Below are 20,477 nucleotides of genomic sequence, written 5' to 3' on the forward strand. Positions count from 1 at the left end.
CTCCATTCTTATTGCTACATTCTCTCTTTCTTACAATCTTTTATTCCTATGTATTGTCTGCACAATCCCAGGATCAACTTCGTAAGATGTATTGTGGATAAATTTATTTGCTCATTTATTTCTGCTTGCTAATCATCACTATTTCAACATTACATGACCATGTTGTTGATATTCAGCTATTCATTACTAGCTGAGAAACTAAATTAGTTTCAATTATTTATTGAACCAATCTTCATTTTCTACAACTATGGGCTTTGTATTTAATTTTATACGCTGTTTGAATACTTAACCACTACTTAACTGCAATAACTTACACTGAACAATGTAACTGGCGAGAAGACATGCAGTGCTTGGTGGTAGCTGTAACCGTCCCTGAAGAATGTCCTGGCGAACTTGAAGAAAGAAATGGTAACGTGTGTACTCCTCCTGTAACTTGCTAGGATCTGATACGTAGAACTTAACACGAAAGTAGAAGTTTCCATCTGCAAGCAGTATAAAAATTCACATCAGAAAACTTGTCTAGTCAAGGGCAAACATCAAAGATTTACTACTTGTAATTATTAATATTTCTACTTGCAACAAAATCCAATCATCTTTAGTGTCAACTAAATATGCAGCAACTAATAAAACCAATTTTTATATGCATCCTCATGCCAGTCACTGTTTACCATCCTCGTAGTCAGAGACAACAATAACCAAATCAGTCTAATACACTTACTAGAATGAGTACCAGTAGACCAAGGTGACATCATGTGAAACATTGACTTTGGAGCATTAGTACACATTGTCACTCTACAGCAACCAGTGTGTTGCTTATGAGATGGTTTAGGAGATGGTTTAGCACCAGATGAAGCTTGACAAATAGGACCAAGACACTTTCTTACTCAAAATCTTGTCTAATTTCCTATTTTTGATGGATAATAAAATTTTTCAAGTCGTAGTTTCATTGATTTATTGAAGTCCAGGAACGGTATTTTTTGTGTCCTCTTAAGCCTTTCACACTGGCTTGCTTCAATGAAATATTCTCAGTTTACAGGCTGCACCATTTCAAATAAAACACTCGAGCTATCGACAGCTGTCTCAACCATCAAATCAGGAGCTGAAATTACTGACTGTCTAGATTAGCACAGTGTTTTGTTCACATAAATGTAAAAGCAGTGTCTGGAAGCTTCCAGAAAGGGCTGGAGTTGCGCAGGTTGGGCAGCTCTGAACAAGTGCATTAAATGCTGAAACTCAGTCTCTAGACGGTCGTTGTCAGAAATAATCTTCGCCTTTTGTACACAAGAAAGTGGTACTGAAAATGTTAGTACACAGAAGAAAGATTATTTCTGACGAAGACCATCAAGAGTCTTAATTTCAGCATTTGAAGCACTTGTTCAGAGAAAATGGTTGCAGCATGTGAGAAATTGTTAAAGCTTTTAAAGTGCCAGCAATGAAAGATGCTTCGTGAGTCAACAGGCCAACCCAGCTGAATTTTTTCTATACTGTTGAACAAGATAGGGTGCATGCTGAAGATACACGGACTGAGACCAGTGTTCTGGCCTGCCTCCAAGATAAGAGATAAGTTACATCTCGTTAAAGACAACACAGCTCTTCGAGAGCCTGGCTAGTGTGGTGTTTCCTGTGGATGTGGTAGTATTTATGGTAGTACTTACATAGGTCAAACCATTTGCACTGTTTTCTTATCATTGTGCAGAGCATTCACGACATATCCAATAAAGTAACAACGCCTAGAAAATGGGCATAAAAACAATTTGGGAAAAAAAGGACTCAAACAATAGAATTCTGGAATCTGTTATTAAAGAAGTTGCCAAAATTAGAATTAACAGCAACAATTTTAACAGAGACCAATGGTACACACTTAGTAGGGCATGGAGATGGGCTTTGGATATTGAGTGAAAGCAAAGACACAGGCTTGACACTTGCAGAGATGCAGGAGCATCAATTTCAAACATGGCACCGACTGCTCGCACCCCATGATATCACTCAGTCCTGTAGTGGGAAAGAGCCACTAGGATGTGCCCAACTTGCCATCCGTGCATTTGCCGCTCTGGCCCTCTCTGAAAGGATTCAGACACTGCCACACAAGTAGAACACCATGCCAACCCCGGCAGTCAGTGATTTCAACTGATGGTAATGATGATTATTATGATGATGATGAATATGATGATGAAGATGGGGACAGCTGTCGTAAGCTCTAGTGTTTATTCAAATTGACCAGCTTGTAAACCGAGAAGATTTTATTGCTGTTAGTTTTTTGAGCATCAGTTTACTGACTGGTTTGATGTGGCCCACCACAACTTCCCACCCCTTCATCACAGATTAGCACTTAAAACCCAATGTCCTCAATTATTTGTTGAATACATTGCAATCCGTCTTCTCCCAGAGTTTTTACTTTCTATAGTTCCCTATAGTACTATGGAAGTTATTTCCTGCAGTCTTAACACATGTCCTATCATCCTGTCCCTTCTTGATGTCAATTTTTTCCACATTTTTTTTTTTTGTGATTATGTTTTGGATCTATTCATTCCTTACCAGTCAACCTAATTTCAACATTCTACTAATTTTCAAAATCCTTTCTTAATTTTACAGTACACATCAAACAGTCCGATTCCCTTCTTTCCCTTTTTTCTCAAAGTCCATGATTCATTTCGATACAATGTTGTGCTCCACATACACATTCTCAAGAACCGATTCCTCACAATGTCCGATGTTTGATGAGAATACACTCCTTTCAGCCAGGAACACCTCCTTTGCCTGTGCTAGTCTGTCTTTTATGTCCGTCTTGCTTTGTCTGTCATGGGTTAGTTTGCTTCCAACATAGCCGAATTCCTTCACTTCATCTACTTCATGATCATCAATTTTGATATTAAACTTCACGTTATTCTCATTTCTCCTACTTCTCATTACTTTTGTCTTTCTTCAGTTTACTCTCAATCTACATTCTGTGCTCAGGAATTGTTCATACCATTCATTACGCCCCATAATTCGTCCTCACTTTCACTGAAAGATACTGATGTCATCAGCAAATCTTGTCATTGGTATCCTTTCACCCTGAATTTTTATCCCACTCTTGAACCTTTGTTTATTTACATCATTGCTTCTTCTATGTGTAGATTGAAGAGTAGAGGTGAAAGAATACATCCTTATCATACACCCTTTATAAACCAAGCACTTTGGTCTTGCTCTTACACTCATATTGTTCCATCTTGGTTCCTGCGTGTATTGCACATTATCTGTCTTTCTCTGTAGCTCACACCCATTTTTCTTAAACTTTCAGACATCATGCATCATTTTACATTGTCAAATGATTTTACTAGGTCGACAAATCCTAAGACAATGTCTTTATTTTTCTTAAGTCTTGCTTCCTTTATCAAGTGTTTGTTACACTTTCCTATAGCCAAACTGATCATCATCTAACAAATCCTTAATTTTGTTTTCCATTCTTTGTATATTTTTCTCATCAGTAACATGGATTTATGAGCTGGCACTGGTAACTGTAGATGTGTAGATGATATGTTTCCAAAGTCTGATGGTACATCTATAGAGTCATGATTCCACACACCAACATGAATAGTTATGTGGTTGCCATTTCCCCAATGATATTACAAATTCTGAAGGGATATCATCTGCAGCTACCATTTATTTGATCACCAATCCTCCAAATCTCTGTCAAACTGAATGTTAACAGTTAACCCCTATGTCTTTGAAATTGACTTATTTCTTTTTATATCACATAAACAAGAAGTTTCTGGCCCTCTCACAGATTTTCCACCTTTCTACTCTCTCCTCTGCATTTAACAGCAGTATTTCTCCTATGCTGTTAACACTCACACCTTGCTTTTAATTTCACTGGAGACTGTTATGACTTTCCTATACGCTGAATCTGCTCTTCAGACGACTGTTTCTTTTTCAATTTCTTCACATTCTGCCTGTAGCCATTTCCTTGCACTTTTAACATTACAAGCAGCTGGTTTGATTGCCACAAGACAGACTAAATCTGACAGGTCAGCTGAGAGCTGGCGTGGATGTATGTTGGGGTGACTAGCTGACAAACAGACTGTGACAGGTGAGCTGAGTACAGGTAAAGGCAGCTAGGAAGCCATGAGGCCCAGCAGGCAACCAGGTTTTCTCAGGCGGAAAGAGAGGTGTGTTCCAGTGGCATGGTTGCAGGATAACCTAAGATGGAGGGGCCTATGACTTTGAATGTCATCACTACTGTAATTTTAATAAAAATATGTAAAATACCTAATAAACACAGTAGAAAGAAACCAATGACATGTTTGGAATCAAAGTAATGGGACAAGCTCTCTAAACATAAATCCATATTTGAAGCTTTAATAGTTAAAAATTATTGTTATTATTACTGTTATTGTTTATACCAACTCTTAACAACTGAACCCATCACAAAAGTCACTTATGACACACTGATGAAAGAGGTATAATCACAGCAATATAATGAATAGATCACTTTTTCTAAGTAAACAAACATGCAAAAATGTTATAAACAATTTAGTTTATTTATGTTAAAAGTACCATAACTATGGAATACTTCACAGAGAAACAAATGATCTTATCAGCATGGGTTCCCTTCTTTAATGATCTGATAACTTTCGATGTATATTTACACTACTGGCAATTAAAATTGCTACACCACGAAGATGACGTGCTACAGACGCAAAATTTAATTGACAGGAAGAAGATGCTGTGATATGCAAATGATTAGCTTTCCAGAGCATTCACACAAGGTTGGTGCCAGTGGCAACACATACAACTTGCTGACATGAGGAAAGTTTCCAACCGATTTCTCATACACAAACAGTAGTTGACCGGCGTTGCCTGGTAAAACGTTGTTGCGATGCCTCGTGTAAGGAGGAGCAATGCATACCATCACCTTTCAGACTTTGATAAAGGTCGGATTGTAGCCTACCGCGATTGCGGTTTATCGTAGTGCGACATTGTTGCTCGCATTGGTTGAGATCCAATGACTGTTAGTAGAATATGGAATCGGTAGGTTCAGGAGGGTAATACGGAACGCCGTGCTGGACCCCAATGGCCTCGTATCACTAGCAGTCGAGATGACAGGCATATTATCCGCATGGCTGTAACAGCTCCTGCAGCCACGTCTCGATTCCCGAGTCAACAGATGTAGACGTTTGCAAGACAACAACCATCTGCACGAACAGTTCGACGACGTTTGCAGCAGCATGGACTATCAGCTCTGAGACCATGGCTGCGGTTACCCTTGACACTGCATCATAGACAGGAGTGCCTGTGATGGTGTACTCAACGATGAACCTGGGTGTACGAATGGCAAAACGTCATTTTTTCGGATGAATCCAAGTTCTGTTTACAGCATCATGATGGTCGCATCCGTGTTTGGCGACATCGCGGTGAACGCACATTGGAAGCGTGTATTCGTCATCGCCATACTGGTGTATCACCTGGCGTGATGGTATGGGGTGCCATTGGTTACACGTCTCACTCACCTCTTGTTCGCATTGACGGCACTTTGAACAGTGGACATTACATTTCAGATGTGTTACGACCCGTGGCTCTACGACCCGTGGCTCTACCCTTCATTCGATCCCTGCAAAACCCTACATTTCAGAAGGATAATGCACGACTGCATGTTGCAGGTCCTGTTCGGGCTATTCTGGATACAGAAAATGTTCGACTGCTGCCCTGGCCAGCACATTCTCCAGATCTCTCACCAATTGAAAACATCTGGTCAACGGTGGCCGAGCAACTGGCTCGTCATAATATGCCAGTCACTACTCTTGATGAACTGTGATATCGTGTTGAAGCTGCATGGGCAGCTGTACCTGTACACGCCATCCAAGCTCTGTTTGACTCTCTGTTTGACTCAATGCCCAGGCGTATCAAGGCCGTTATTACGGCCAGAGACGGTTGTTCTGGGTACTGATGTCTCAGGATCTATGCACCCAAATTGCGTGAAAATGTAATCACATGTCAGTTCTAGTATATTTGTCCAATGAGTACCTGTTTATCATCTGCATTTCCTCTTGGTGTGGCAATTTTAATGGTCAGTAGTGTAATTATATTTGGTATTTATAAAATAGGTCAAGTCAATGTTTTGACTTGAGTGCTGGGTGCCAATTTATATCTTCACGATTTATTTAAAGCTGCTGAAGTAAAGCACAAGTAACTTTATTAAGAGATCGCAAACTGACCGCAGAGACCTTCTATATGTTTTATCACTAGTATTTACATGAAATGATAATGAAAATTATGAATAGTGGTCAGGACAAAAGTATCTACACTGAACTCAGGAATGGTCATGTGACAACCTCTAAAGAAGTGTGCAGGGCAGAGTTCATGGTTTTTTGTCTGTTGTCTTGGGTCTGCAGTTTCTGGGGAGGTATTTCTGTCTTTGTTTCATCTGGAGTTGGTAAAGTTTTGGGCGTGAAGTGAAACTTAGCATAATCTTGGGCATGTGCAATAGTTTGTAAATCTCAAGACTCTGATTTGAATCTACAGACAGTTTAGTTAGTGACAAGATCACAGATGAATGACTTTAGTTGCTATTGTACTTCATTGCAATTGTGAATTTAAAAGGGCTAGTGGTCTAATGGATTTGCGTTGTGATGGACTAATTGATTTAGTTGGAACAGCTTTGATGACTATGAGATTTAGATTCACCGAGGATGATAAAGCTTATGCTAACAAATGTTGAGAGTGAGTTTAGGTTTTCTGGAGTTCATTGCACCGATGTACTTAATTATTTATTGCATTCTGTTGGTTGTAAAAGCTATGGTTGCACAAAATACTTCCAAATTTTGCACTGCTGACACATACTAACAACTAGTTATCCATTGAGTTGTTTTTATGTGGCCACCATTCACATACAACGTGCATTTCTGAAAAATAAAATGGATTTACATCAAAGTTGAAATCAGTCTATTTTGAGCACCATTGTTATCCTTCGGGATTTCAACTAACAGATTCAACTTCAGTTCCTCTTTTATTAAATTATTCGCTAATGTGTCTTGCTGCTTGTGTAAGGTATTGATATAAATATTTTTATGTTAAGTTGTTGGGCTAAAGAGTGACCCCCCCCCCCCCCTCCCGGTCCAAATGATAGCAGGTCACACTCAAAGGTAATGGCCATACATTGCCAATGCCCTGGCGGAAGTTACTACTGCATCATAATTGTTGGAACTGAAAGGAATGTGACATGAGGAGTAGGAGCAAGATCCCCGAAGGGACATTGTACACTTCCTTTTTACTTTGATTGTAAGTGACTTTTATTGCTGTATCCCTGTCTTTTCCTGAACTTTTTTGTAACTCCTCATTTCACTGATAAAGCTTCCTTCATAGTTACCTATCTTGTAACTATGTTAAACTATCCAACTTCGGCAATTGTCATTTTTTGAAATACCCATCTCTCTTCAACTGAAAAACCAATTGTAGCACTCATTATTGAATTGTCTACAGTCTTAGAGAACTTGAAAAAGCATCTTTATCATTCTTCAGTATTTTGGTATCCAACTTTACTTTGGCATCCAAATTCTTCCAATACTGATTCTTCCAGACGATTTCCTTCAACTTCAGTCTAATCTTCATCATTATTAAATTGTTGTCCAAGTCTACATCTGCTGCTGGATACACCTTACAATTTAGTATCCGATTTCGGAATCTGTCTCACCTTGACATAATCTGGCTGGAATCTTCTTGTCTCCCAGTCTTATACATGTATATCACTTCTAATGGTTTTTAAGAAGTGTATTCACTATTACCATCTGAAATTTACTGCAGAATTTCATTAGTCATTTTCCTAGTACTTTTCCTCTTACCTTCCAAACTTCACAGCTCTCCTGCAAAACCTGCAGGACTAGCACTCCTGGAAGAAAGGATATTGTGGAAAAATGACTGATTCGTGCTTGGGTAGCTCAGCTTGCAAGAGCACTTTCCCCCATGATTGACTAAGGTCCCCAGTTCGATTCTCTGTCAGCACGTAGTTTCAATGTGCCAGGAAGTTTCACATCGATGCACACTCCACTGCAGAGCGAAAAATCCATTCTATTAACAGACCCAATTTTTTCCAAAAGCTGAACTGGTGTTATGTCACTGACGCAATTTTATCGAGAAATGCTGTTATTAAATTGAATATTACTTTCTTGATTAGATACAGCTGGGCACGTGGAAACATGAGGATGAATACTGACATCATGACTGTTTGCCTTTTTAATAATGGGATTCAAGCCATTAGAACTTCACGGAAACATCCTCTGCTTATTAAGCTGTTAATCACATTACATGTAGGCAAACAATCTCCACAGAAATATTCATTTTAAAAAATTTAAATACTGTCAACTCCAGATGAGAAAAATAATGATGTGGGCTCTTATGATTTTAATACCTATTGTTCAGTTACTGGGATCAGGAAAAACGACCTGTCTTATGTTGGGAAAAGTTCTGTATGATTCTACTGATACAATGATTCCTGATGAGAGATCATAAGCTATCTTTGACAACAGCAAGTTAAACAGTTCATTCAACTGTTTTGCATATGAAATTCTTGTTTCATTTAGCTGAAAGTATTCTGGTGAGCCTGTCTGATCGATTTCTACAGTAACTCTGACAAGGGCTTTACACATCATTTGAGTTAACAATAAACCCATAGTTTGAGATTGCTTTGCTTCTGATATGACATTGTTGAGGGACCTTATTTTTATAGTTCTTAAAGTATCTTTGGAAATTTGGATTACTGTTAGTTCCACTCTGTGTCTTACACAGGAAGTGATTATTCTGTTGGCAGTCCATCCTTTGTAGCCACCGTTTCTCACAGGTTGTTCTGTGTGTCTTGTGAAAGGAAGGCTATGTTAAAATAGTGGCAGATTCCCAACAATTATTTTTGCTTTCCTCCAAGTATCAGCCTCACAAACAATTTACCAGATTCCATTCCCTAGGTGTTTTACTATACGGCACCTAATTAACATTAAGCTGTTGATACATCTAATGTACGTGTTCTGCGGCAATGGGGTTTGTTTATCCTGTATATGTGTTTTTAAGGATGACGTCTTCACAGTCAGAAAGCCCACTGGACAAGTGTCACAAAGTGAGCTCTTGTGTAGACACAGGATTAATAAATATGGCTTCAATTAAGCTGCAGGATGTAGGTGTTACAATCATATGCAAATTGATCATGTTCCATATAGAGAATGTACTCAGTAGATTATTTCAGTCAACGGAGTCACTTAACTCAGCTATAAAGTTTACATTAACATCCCCACACAATATAATTGTGTTGCAATAGGTTATGTAGAAGTTCACAACTTGCTCCAATTTATCCTGAAATGCTGACAAATTACGACCTGGTGCCCTGTAGAAAGATTAGGTTTTGTTGCCGAATCTCTGGAACATAATGCTCAAAGCGTTTCCCAACATTTATGTAGCAATTAGTTTTTTTTATTTGTGTGTGTGTGTGTGTGTGTGTGTGTGTGTGTGTGTGTGTGTGTGTGTGTGTATTTTAACCAAACTGGGTAGCTTCCCTACCAAACATCAAGCAGCCACCAATTGTGCTGGAAGTTCTGCTATAGTATGAGCCAATATTATAATTTGTAATATGAGTTACTGTAAGCTAACCAGCTTTAAGTCAATGTTCCATACTGCACAAACATATACATTCTTAAGTTCACTTAAGCAGTGCTACTGGATTTCCAGAATTTACTTTTTATAGATTGTACATTTTGATAGAAAATACAGAGAGAAGAGTCGGTTGACTCTTTAGCGCATTTAGGTTCAGGAGTTGTTACACATTTAATAACAGTGTAACCACTTTGCTACCAGCAATGCTTTGTGGGCACATTAATGTGGATGGTAACTCTTGCTTAATAGTTTTCAATGGATAGAGTCACAGGCAGTTCTGATTATTAATACTCTGGATTTTCCTGTACTTACCTGTATTACTTGTAGAAAAAATCTCTCTTAATATCCTGTTGGACTTCCTTTTGCCTGGTGTAATACATCAACTCGATGTGGCATGGACTCAACAAGTCGTTGGTAGTTGTAGAAATACTGAGCCATGTTGCCTATACAGCCATCCGTAACAGCGAAGGTGTTACCAGTGCAGGATTTTGTGCACAAACTGCCCTCTTAATTATGCCCCATAAATGTTTGGTGGGATTCATTTTGGGCAATCTGGGTGGCCAAATCAAGTCACTTTAACTGTCCAGAATTTTCTGACATGGCATATTGGCATCCATGAAAGTTTCATTGTTGTTTGGGAGCTTAAGTCCATGAATGGTTGCAAATGGTCTCCAGGTAAGTGAAACCATCAGCACACTCTTGACACTGTTGATATTGGAGTATTGAATTCCCAAATGATTTCTGAAATGGAATATCCAATGCATCTAGCTCCAACTACCAGTCTGCGTTCGAAGACTTAAGTCCCGTTGTGTGACCATAACACTGTCAGAAACCTTTTCACATGAATCACCTGAGTACAAATGAAAGCTCCACCAATACACTGCCCTTTTACACTTGGTATATGTGATACTATCGCCCTTTCTATATGTGCACATCACTATCCCCCAACTTGTCACCTCAGTGTAATGAATGTACAAATGATTCTTTCTAAGACCACTGAAATGAAGCCCAAGGTGTGTGTGAAGGCCTGGTCCAATATTATTTGCATCTAAAATAGTAACATTTTTGCATCAGTTGCAGGTTTTTGAGAAACAAATACTCGTATTTTTACTTTTTGATTTACACAAGATTCTGTCTTCGAGGTCATAATTATGTGATACAGCAAATATTGAATCTGTATGCATATATTTACTTAGACACAGTTTCAATTCAAGTGATGCCTTCCCTGCCTTTCTGTTTGTGCAATGACTGAATAAATCAATGAATATGGATGAATAATTGATAACCAAAAATAATGGCAATATAATACAACGTGTGGAACAGAAAAACTGGAACAAGAACAACTGAAGTAGCCAACAATAAAATTTTGGCAGCTTCTTCAAGGAGCACAGAGCAGAAAAAAAAAAAAAAAAGAAGTATATATAATCGTCGGCTGGGAAATACATCTCCAACTGGAGACAAAAAGCTTCAGGTTAATAGTCACATGCAAAAACAAATTATTAAGAGCCAAAATGCTAATAACATTCCATGATACATAGCAAACTTACTTCCATTATTTTTTTTAATATTCTAGCTCACTTTTCCTCTCAAAGGTACTACTTCTATAGTCTGAAAGCACATGAGTTCTACTCCTGACTACAACATCTCTCAGGCCTTCCCAAGCTGTCCATGTTCCACATTTCAAACTCTGGTACATAAGGCGGCCCCCTCCTACACCACACGTGAGTTCAACTGCTTTCTAGCCTTTGATACTTTTTAACAACAGTACATAAATTTTAATACTCACTGTTTCTTATTTGCTTCTTCACTGGCTTTGAAGGATCAAGCCAACGCTATAAAGGAAATTTTTCTATTAGTGCCTTTTCATTTTTGCTTTGTGTAATTTACTGTCTAAAAACATATAAAACAGCTTTGAGTATTACAAAGTGGCATTTTACTAATTCATAATTGCAGCGATCAGTCACTATTTATATAACAACTTATTTTATTATTCTTTACTGGTTTCATGCCCATCCACAGGAGGTGCACAGCTAGGTGTTATACAAACAAATCACAGATCTGAAGTACTTGTTCTCAACACTCACTCACATTTTCTTCTTCCTTTCCACAAATGTGGCTACGAAAATATATAAACGTGTGTGTGTGTGTGTGTGTGTGTGTGTGTGTGTGTGTGTGTGTGTGTGTCACAGCTGTCAAAGTGGAGGTAATTTTTTTGTTAATGGATTTAGTATAGACAGAAATTTTTATGGAATGATAAGTGATGTGGACAGTATGGTGAACAGAACACGACTGAAGATTATACGGGTAGATAAAGGAATTAGTGAAGAAGAACTGAAATGAACCAGAGTGAAAATAAATTTATGGCACAACTTGACTAAAAGAATGGATTGGTTGAAAGCACACATACTGCGACACTGAAGAATAGTTAACTTGGTAATGGAGTGAAAGTTGGGGAGAGGTTGTAAGTAAAGAGACTAAGGCCTAATTACAGCAAGCAAGTTCAAATGCATGTAGAGTGCTGCGGTTATCCATAACTTATGAGACTTACGCAGTATAATTAGCATGGAGAGTTGCATAAAACCAGTCTTTAGTTTAGATATAATGACAATAAGTTATGCAAGGTCAATGTCACGGTAAGTGACACTTGGAATAGGCCAAAAGAAACAAATTCATCAAATTCATTTTGGTGTATCATCTTCCTCTGTCTCAACTTTTTTAGCATTAAACACTAATATTGTAACGGTCACTTAGATATACTAAAATGAATTATGAGAGATTACAAATTCATAATATGTTTTCCCTTCTAGTAAACTTTCTTATTTTCTTTAAGAGTTATTTTTGTGAATGTCCTTACCACAAGATCAGAGTTGCTGGGTGTTGGTGCTGCTCCATTTTCAGAATACTGGAGACCAAAATAATCCTTCTCAATAAGCTCTAGATGTTGAAAAACCAGATCAAGGAGAACATGACCTTTCGATCGCTTCTGAAATGAAATTAAAAAACAGTAAAAATAAATTCTCTATTGTGAAAATATACATACTCAAAATGTTCCTGAAATTTATTACATAAACAGAAATACCAATCAGGAATTTTTTAAAGAAAAATTAACAAAAGAATATTTTGTAAGAGTGACGATACAGGGTGATACGCACACCACATTCCATGATATATGTTACTCCTAATGGAGAGGGCAGCGGTTGCACATAGAACTATGTTAAGGTTTGGGTTCAGTCATCATATGGAGAGAATATGCAACGGATTTTTATCACTTGTTGAGAATAGCTATTTATGCCTTTACTTCGAAATATTTGTTACACAACAGCTACACTTTCTATTCACATTGCATAAAACTTCAACATTTGATTACTGAGAAGAATAGGAAAGAAAAGAAGAAAATATCTTTACAAGAATGTTTAAAACAATACAGCATCAAATATGAATTGATTTGAAACCATTTTCCTCAGGCAACTGAAAGAGCACTCCAGTAACCACCTCTCAAAAGTTTTCTAATTTACTGGTAGTCTGCTCCCCCCTTCAAGTATCAATATTCATCAATAACCATCCCACCACCAGTGACCACTTCTTCCTTAGGAACTCCTCGTAGTATTCAGATCAAGCCTTGCTGACCTTTTACATTTACCACATCCTGTGAAACTCCCTCCCGAAGTTCTATCAAACCCAGAACCGCAACAGACTCCTGCTGCTGCCAGACATACCTTGCCATCGACCTCAAGCTGCTTCAAGGACATGCTGCAGTCATCTCAGTGTTTCATCTGCCACACCACTAATGGCCTGGAAAACTGCACGACAGCTCTCTCACCGAAGTCCGCCTGCCAGTTCCTTTTGTCACAGGCCAACCACAATTTTAAACACTCTGAGAATTTTGAAACTGATAATAGGCAAATTATAATCTGTAAATTTTATTTTAATACCTATGGTCCAAATGCACTTTTGTTTCTAAAAGTAAATAAGTAAATATTGGTGACTAATCTCTTCACATTCTTGTGGCTGGTGCTCCTAATCCTTTTACATATTAATTTCCCAAATTAGTGAGACACAATTCTCAAAAAATATTGGGGAGTGGGGGGGGGGGGGGGGGGGGGGGGGGGGGGGGGGTGAGGAATCGCATTTGTACGAAGGTTGGAACTTAAATAGTGGCAACTATTTATTCACAACCGACGATACAAAAGCGTAACATGTTTGCACCAGTTACTGTCCTTCAAAGTACCCACCAGCGTTATGTAGAACCCATTGCCAGCGATGTGGAAGGCGTAGTATACCGTTAACAGAGCCTGTTCTGTTGATGGTGCGAATGGAGTGGTCTACTGCCTGTCAAATCTCTGGAACAGTTCTGAAGCAAATGCCATGGGGTGGTTCCTACACCTTCGGGATCAAATCAAAGTCACAAGGACTGAAGTCCAGGGAGTAAGGTGGATGGTACAGTACTTCCCAGTCCCACAGACCGAACAGAGCAGCCACAGCTTGCACTGTATGCACCCGTACATTGTCGCGCAAACTGATGGGCGGGTTGCGCAGAAAGTGTCGCCGTTTCTTTCGCAAAGCTGGTCACAGGTGATGCTCCAAAAATGAACAGTAATACTGTGCACTGACAGTCTGCCGCAGAGGAACGTAATGCGTTTGGATAACACCATCACAGTCGTACACGAGGATCATCATAACTTTAGGCTGCAGAGCAGGTGAGTTGCATTTTGGCCCTCCACCAACAGAAAAAAACATCCACAATTGGCTGACTAGTAAAGAAGAACTGAAAACCAAGGAAGACTAAATGAAGAAATCGGGGACTGGAGGCAAAACGGCCAAAACTAGAAGAGGACAACTCTCATGGATTTTTGTTTTTATAAACTAAGATATTTTCTTTTAGTCTGACTTTGCAGTCTAATAATAAAAATAGTGAAAAAAAATTTTTTTAACATAACTGCTTAAAAATTATGGTATGTCCTATAGTCTACAGCATCATAGTACGTAAAATACAATAAGTGTCCTTTGTGTATTGGTGACCATCTGTGTTTCTATTACTCGAAAATCATATAAAACAGTATCATTAGAGATTGATCTCTTAATGGGCATCTCTTATTCCTGCGGTGGCAGTTTGTAACCCTTACCCAACACACTGAGCATAACAGACATCAATGTGTGAAGCACGTGTGGTATGTTATCAATATGTATCACTACCACATAGGAGGAATAACAAACGGAAGATACACAGGAACCAAACAAATCAAATATGATAAAACACAGGCTGAAGTGTGGCATAAATGCCGTAATGACACTATACAGAGGAAGCAAGTATTGGTAGGTCCTGCTACATTGAGCAGATTGTCAGTTAAGGAAATACATGTCACTATTCACACGGGGAAAAAAAAGAGACTCATCTTGCGAAAATATAGTCACTATAAGACAGACAGTTAGCTATTGATGTGTTCACTCGGATGATGCTTCTTAAAGATTTGCAGAATGCTATTTGTTACATGCAGAATGATCAATGAAGTGTCTGATGGTAGTTTCTGCGACAGTTGGGAAAATAAAGCTTTAGCCCTCATAACTAGATGTGAAATTTAACTGGCTACCTCCTAACAACATTGATGTCAGCCATGGAAGTTAAAAAATAGTTCTATCATGAAAAATACCAACAGTTTCTCTCAAGTTAACTACGATCCATGTCAATTTTATGTTTAAAAAAAGCCCACCTATGTTGCACTGCATAATCACACCAGTGTCCTCTAATACTCACACCAATGATGAGTGTCATATTTCATTCACACTTTTAGGATAGTATACAGGGTGTTACAAAAAGGTACAGCCAAACTTTCAGGAAACATTCCTCACACACAAAGAAAGAAAATATGTTATGTGGACATGTGTCCAGAAACGCTTACTTTCCATGTTAGAGCTCATCTTATTACTTCTCTTCAAATCACATTAATCATGGAATGGAAACACACAGCAACAGAACGTACCAGCTTGACTTCAAACACTTTGTTACAGGAAATGTTCAAAATGTCCTCCGTTAGCAAGGATACATGCATCCACCCTCCGTTGCATGGAATCCCTGATGTGCTGATGCAGCCCTGGAGAATGGCATATTGTATCACAGCCGTCCACAATACGAGCACGAAGAGTCTCTACATTTGATACCGGGGTTGCGTAGACAAGAGCTTTCAAATGCCCTCATAAATGAAAGTCACGAGGGTTGAGGTCAGGAGAGCATGGAGGCCATGGAATTGGTCCGCCTCTACCAATCCATCGGTCACCGAATCTGTTGTTGAGAAGCGTACGAACACTTCGACTGAAATGTGCAGGAGCTCCATCGTGTACGTACCACATGTTGTGTCGTATTTGTAAAGGCACATGTTCTAGCAGCACAGGTAGAGTATCCCGTATGAAATCATGATAACGTGCTCCATTGAGCATAGGTGGAAGAACATGGGGACCAATCAAGACATCAACAATGCCTGCTCAAACGTTCACAGAAAATCTGTGTTGATGACGTGATTGCACAATTGCGTGCGGATTCTCGTCAGCCCACACATGTTGGTTGTGAAAATTTACAATTTGATCACGTTGGAATGTAGCCTCATCCGTAAAAAGAACATTTGCACTGAAATGAGGATTGACACATTGTAGTATACCCATGGATGCCAATCAGCTGCTGATAGTGCCTGCACATGCTGTACATGGTACGGAAACAATTGGTTCTCCTGTAGCACTCTCCATACAGTGACAGGGTCAACGTTACCTTGTACAGCAGCAACTTCTCTGACACTGACATTAGGGTTATCGTCAACTGCACGAAGAATTGCCTCGTCCGATGCACGTGTCCTCGTCGTTCTAGGTCTTCCCCAGTCGCGAGTCATAGGCTGGAATGTTCCCTGCCCAATCAATTGCTTTGAACGTCTTCCTGTTGGGACACCTTCGTTCTGGAAATCTGTCTCGATACAAACGTACCGCGCCACAGCTATTGCCCCGTGTTAATCCATACATCAAATGGGCATCTGCCAACTCCGCATTTGTAAACATTGCACTGACTGAAAAACCACATTCGTGATTCACACTAACCTGTTGATGCTACGTACTGATGTGCTTGATGCTAGTACTGTAGAGCAATGAGTCGCATGTCAACACAAGCACCGAAGTCAACATTACCTTCCTTCAATTGGGCCAACAGGCGGTGAATCGAGGAAGTACAGTACATACTGACGAAACTAAAATGAGCTCTAACATGGAAATTAAGCGTTTCTGGACACATGCCCATATAACATCTTTTCTGTATTTGTGTGTGAGGAATGTTTCCTGAAAGTTTGGCCGTACCTTTTTGAAACACCCTGTATAATCTTTTATGTACTAGACCAGTACAGAGGTGCAAAGACTGAAAATTGACAAGTAATTGGCTAAACAACTCTATTTACAAGAACAACACCAAAAATAAATACCTCAATTTGGAAACAATGTTGAGTATCATCCAGAAATACCACTGTAGCACTAAGGGTCTTGAGGCGCCTATCACGAGCCAGCTCCGAAGCTCGCACATTGTATGTGCCACTTGATCCACTAAATGCACGCCGTGAAACACTTTCAATCATTGTACCAAATCAGCCAGCCTCCCAAAGTTGTTCAGCATCCTGGAACAGAAAATAAGAAATGTTCAGGATTTCTATCACTCTTATATGGAGTTAGCAATGCTCTTAAACTATTCATGATGGAAATATGAATATCCGGCATTCCCAGGGAAATGTTATAGGTCGTCTATTGTTCCTGATCTTTATTAATGATATAGGAGACAATCTGAGTAGCCTTATTAGATTGTTTGCAGATGACTGTCATTTACCATCTTGTAAAATCATCAGATGACCAAAACGAATTGCAAAATGATTTAGATACGATATCTGCATGGTGCAAAAAGTGGCAATTGACCCCGAATAAAGAAAAGTGTGAAGTTATTCTCATGAGTACTAAAAGAAATCCACTAAATTCCGATTACATGATAACTCGCACAAATGTGAAGGCTGTAAATTCAACTAAATACTTAGTGATTACAATTACAAATAACCTAAATTGGAACAATCACATAGATAATTTTGTGGGTAGAGCAAACCAAAGACTGCGATTCATTGGCAGAACACTTAGAAGGTGCAACAGATCTAAGTCCACCTGTCCACCCTATTCTTGAATATTGCTGTGCTGTGGGAAATCCGCATCAGGTGGAACTGACGGATGACATCGAAAAGTACAAAGAAGGGCAGCTCTTTTTGTATTATCGCGAAATAGGGGAGATAGTGCCACCAACATGATGCATGAATTGGAGTGACAATCATTAAAACAAAGGCCTTTTTCGTTGCGACGGGATCTGATCATGAAATTTCAAACACCAGTTTTCTTCTCCGATTGTGAAAACATTCTGTTGGCACCCACCTACATAGGGAAAAATGATCATGATAATAATGTATGAGAAATCAGGGCTCACACAGAAAAATTTACGTGCTTGTTTTCTAGCTCAAGAGTGGAATGGTAGCGAGACAGCTTGAGGTTGGTTCATTGAACCCTCTGCCAAGCACTTTATTGTGAATAGCAGAGTAATCATGTAGATGTAGATAAATAAAAATAAATAGCTGTTTTCTCTCCCAACTTGATTCAGCAATCAAGCAGCAACCATTACGCCTACAATTGCTTCCATTTACTTCTGAACTTGCAATAACGGTTACATTTCTTGCTTTTAATTTACGGATTTACTAGAAAAATTTTACAGATCAGAATCTCCAAACCTCATTTGGTCTCTGTCTGGGTCTTCTGCTAAGATAGTTTCATTAGTGTGATGATACACTCCTGGAAATGGAAAAAAGAACACATTGACACCGGTGTGTCAGACCCACCATACTTGCTCCGGACACTGCGAGAGGGCTGTACAAGCAATGATCACACGCACGGCACAGCGGACACACCAGGAACCGCGGTGTTGGCCGTCGAATGGCGCTAGCTGCGCAGCATTTGTGCACCGCCGCCGTCAGTGTCAGCCAGTTTGCCTTGGCATACGGAGCTCCATCGCAGTCTTTAACACTGGTAGCATGCCGCGACAGCGTGGACGTGAACCGTATGTGCAGTTGACGGACTTTGAGCGAGGGCATATAGTGGGCATGCGGGAGGCCGGGTGGACGTACCGCCGAATTGCTCAACACGTGGGGCGTGAGGTCTCCACAGTACATCGATGTTGTCGCCAGTGGTCGTCGGAAGGTGCACGTGCCCGTCGACCTGGGACCAGACCGCAGCGATGCACGGATGCACGCCAAGACCGTAGGATCCTATGCAGTGCCGTAGGGGACCGCACCGCCACTTCCCAGCAAATTAGGGACACTGTTGCTCCTGGGGTATCGGCGAGGACCATTCGCAACCGTCTCCATGAAGCTGGGCTACGGTCCCGCACACCGTTAGGCCGTCTTCCGCTCACGCCCCAACATCGTGCAGCCCGCCTCCAGTGGTGTCGCGACAGGCGTGAATGGAGGGACGAATGGAGACGTGTCGTCTTCAGCGATGAGAGTCGCTTCTGCCTTGGTGCCAGTGATGGTCGTATGCGTGTTTGGCGCCGTGCAGGTGAGCGCCACAATCAGGACTGCATACGACCGAGGCACACAGGGCCAACACCCGGCATCATGGTGTGGGGAGCGATCTCCTACACTGGCCGTACACCACTGGTGATCATCGAGGGGACACTGAATAGTGCACGGTACATCCAAACCGTCATCGAACCCATCGTTCTACCATTCCTAGACCGGCAAGGGAACTTGCTGTTCCAACAGGACAATGCACGTCCGCAAGTATCCCGTGCCACCCAACGTGCTCTAGAAGGTGTAAGTCAACTACCCTGGCCAACAAGATCTCCGGATCTGTCCCCCATTGAGCATGTTTGGGACTGGATGAAGCGTCGTCTCACGCGGTCTGCACGTCCAGCACGAATGCTGGTCCAACTGAGGCGCCAGGTGGAAATGGCATGGCAAGCCGTTCCACAGGACTACATCCAGCATCTCTACGATCGTCTCCATGGGAGAATAGCAGCCTGCATTGTTGCGAAAGGTGGATATACACTGTACTAGTGCCGACATTGTGCATGCTCTGTTGCCTGTGTCTATGTGCCTGTGGTTCTGTCAGTGTGATCATGTGATGTATCTGACCCCAGGAATGTGTCAATAAAGTTTCCCCTTCCTGGGACAATAAATTCACGGTGTTCTAATTTCAATTTCCAGGAGTGTAGTTTCATTAGTGTGAAGAACTGGTCTCTCCACAAAGTGCTGCCAGATCCATTCCATGAAGTTGTCATTGGTGAGACGTTTAATGAAAGAGGTCTACTTGGACAGAGCTGACACTGAATTTCAATTGGTGCTCTGTTACATGCACCTGAGTATTTTTTCACAGACTTGACTTTCGTTTCAAAAATTTTGTAAGCTTTACTTTTACAGACTATTTAGAGTAACAAAACACTTGGCCTAACACTGACTGTTGATGAATTACATTTGCAACGTCAAATATCTGTAAAATTTCATGGTTCATTGTGATTTATTAGCAACTGAATGTGTGTGATATACTGGGTTAGGTGTGAAGATGAAGTTCTTTGGTAAGACCTTAAAAATATACTTAGCGATGCAGTGTAAACGGTATATATGAAACTTAGTATACAGAATTGTAACTGAGTCCGTAAAAACACATGAACGGCCCGGAATTGAACACAGGACCTTTTCTTCACACAAAAATTATGTACCAATCACGCTACCGCTGCACCACAGCTAGCTCCTGATCGTTCATATCACTCTGTGTACTTATATTTGGATTCAGCATGGTTAGTCACGTAATACTCATTC

At 40.2% G+C, this 20,477-nt stretch overlaps 1 protein-coding gene across 3 annotated transcripts in view; it reads right to left on the reverse strand.

Annotated features, from left to right (window-relative positions):
• Positions 1–20,477, reverse strand: part of LOC126473134 (tyrosine-protein phosphatase non-receptor type 4) — a 183,108-nt gene that overhangs the window by 117,918 nt on the left and 44,713 nt on the right. For all 3 annotated transcript variants that reach the window (XM_050099990.1, XM_050099991.1, XM_050099989.1), the window contains 4 exons: positions 17,064–17,252; positions 12,467–12,595; positions 11,399–11,444; positions 315–482 (listed from right to left, as the gene is read on the reverse strand). In XM_050099990.1, coding sequence (XP_049955947.1) covers positions 315–482; positions 11,399–11,444; positions 12,467–12,595; positions 17,064–17,213 — 493 coding nt within the window. In that variant the 5' untranslated portion in view covers positions 17,214–17,252. The remainder of the gene's footprint in view (positions 1–314; positions 483–11,398; positions 11,445–12,466; positions 12,596–17,063; positions 17,253–20,477) is intronic.

The sequence above is a fragment of the Schistocerca serialis genome, chromosome 4 (genome assembly GCF_023864345.2).
Source record: "Schistocerca serialis cubense isolate TAMUIC-IGC-003099 chromosome 4, iqSchSeri2.2, whole genome shotgun sequence".
Lineage (NCBI taxonomy): Eukaryota > Metazoa > Arthropoda > Insecta > Orthoptera > Acrididae > Schistocerca > Schistocerca serialis.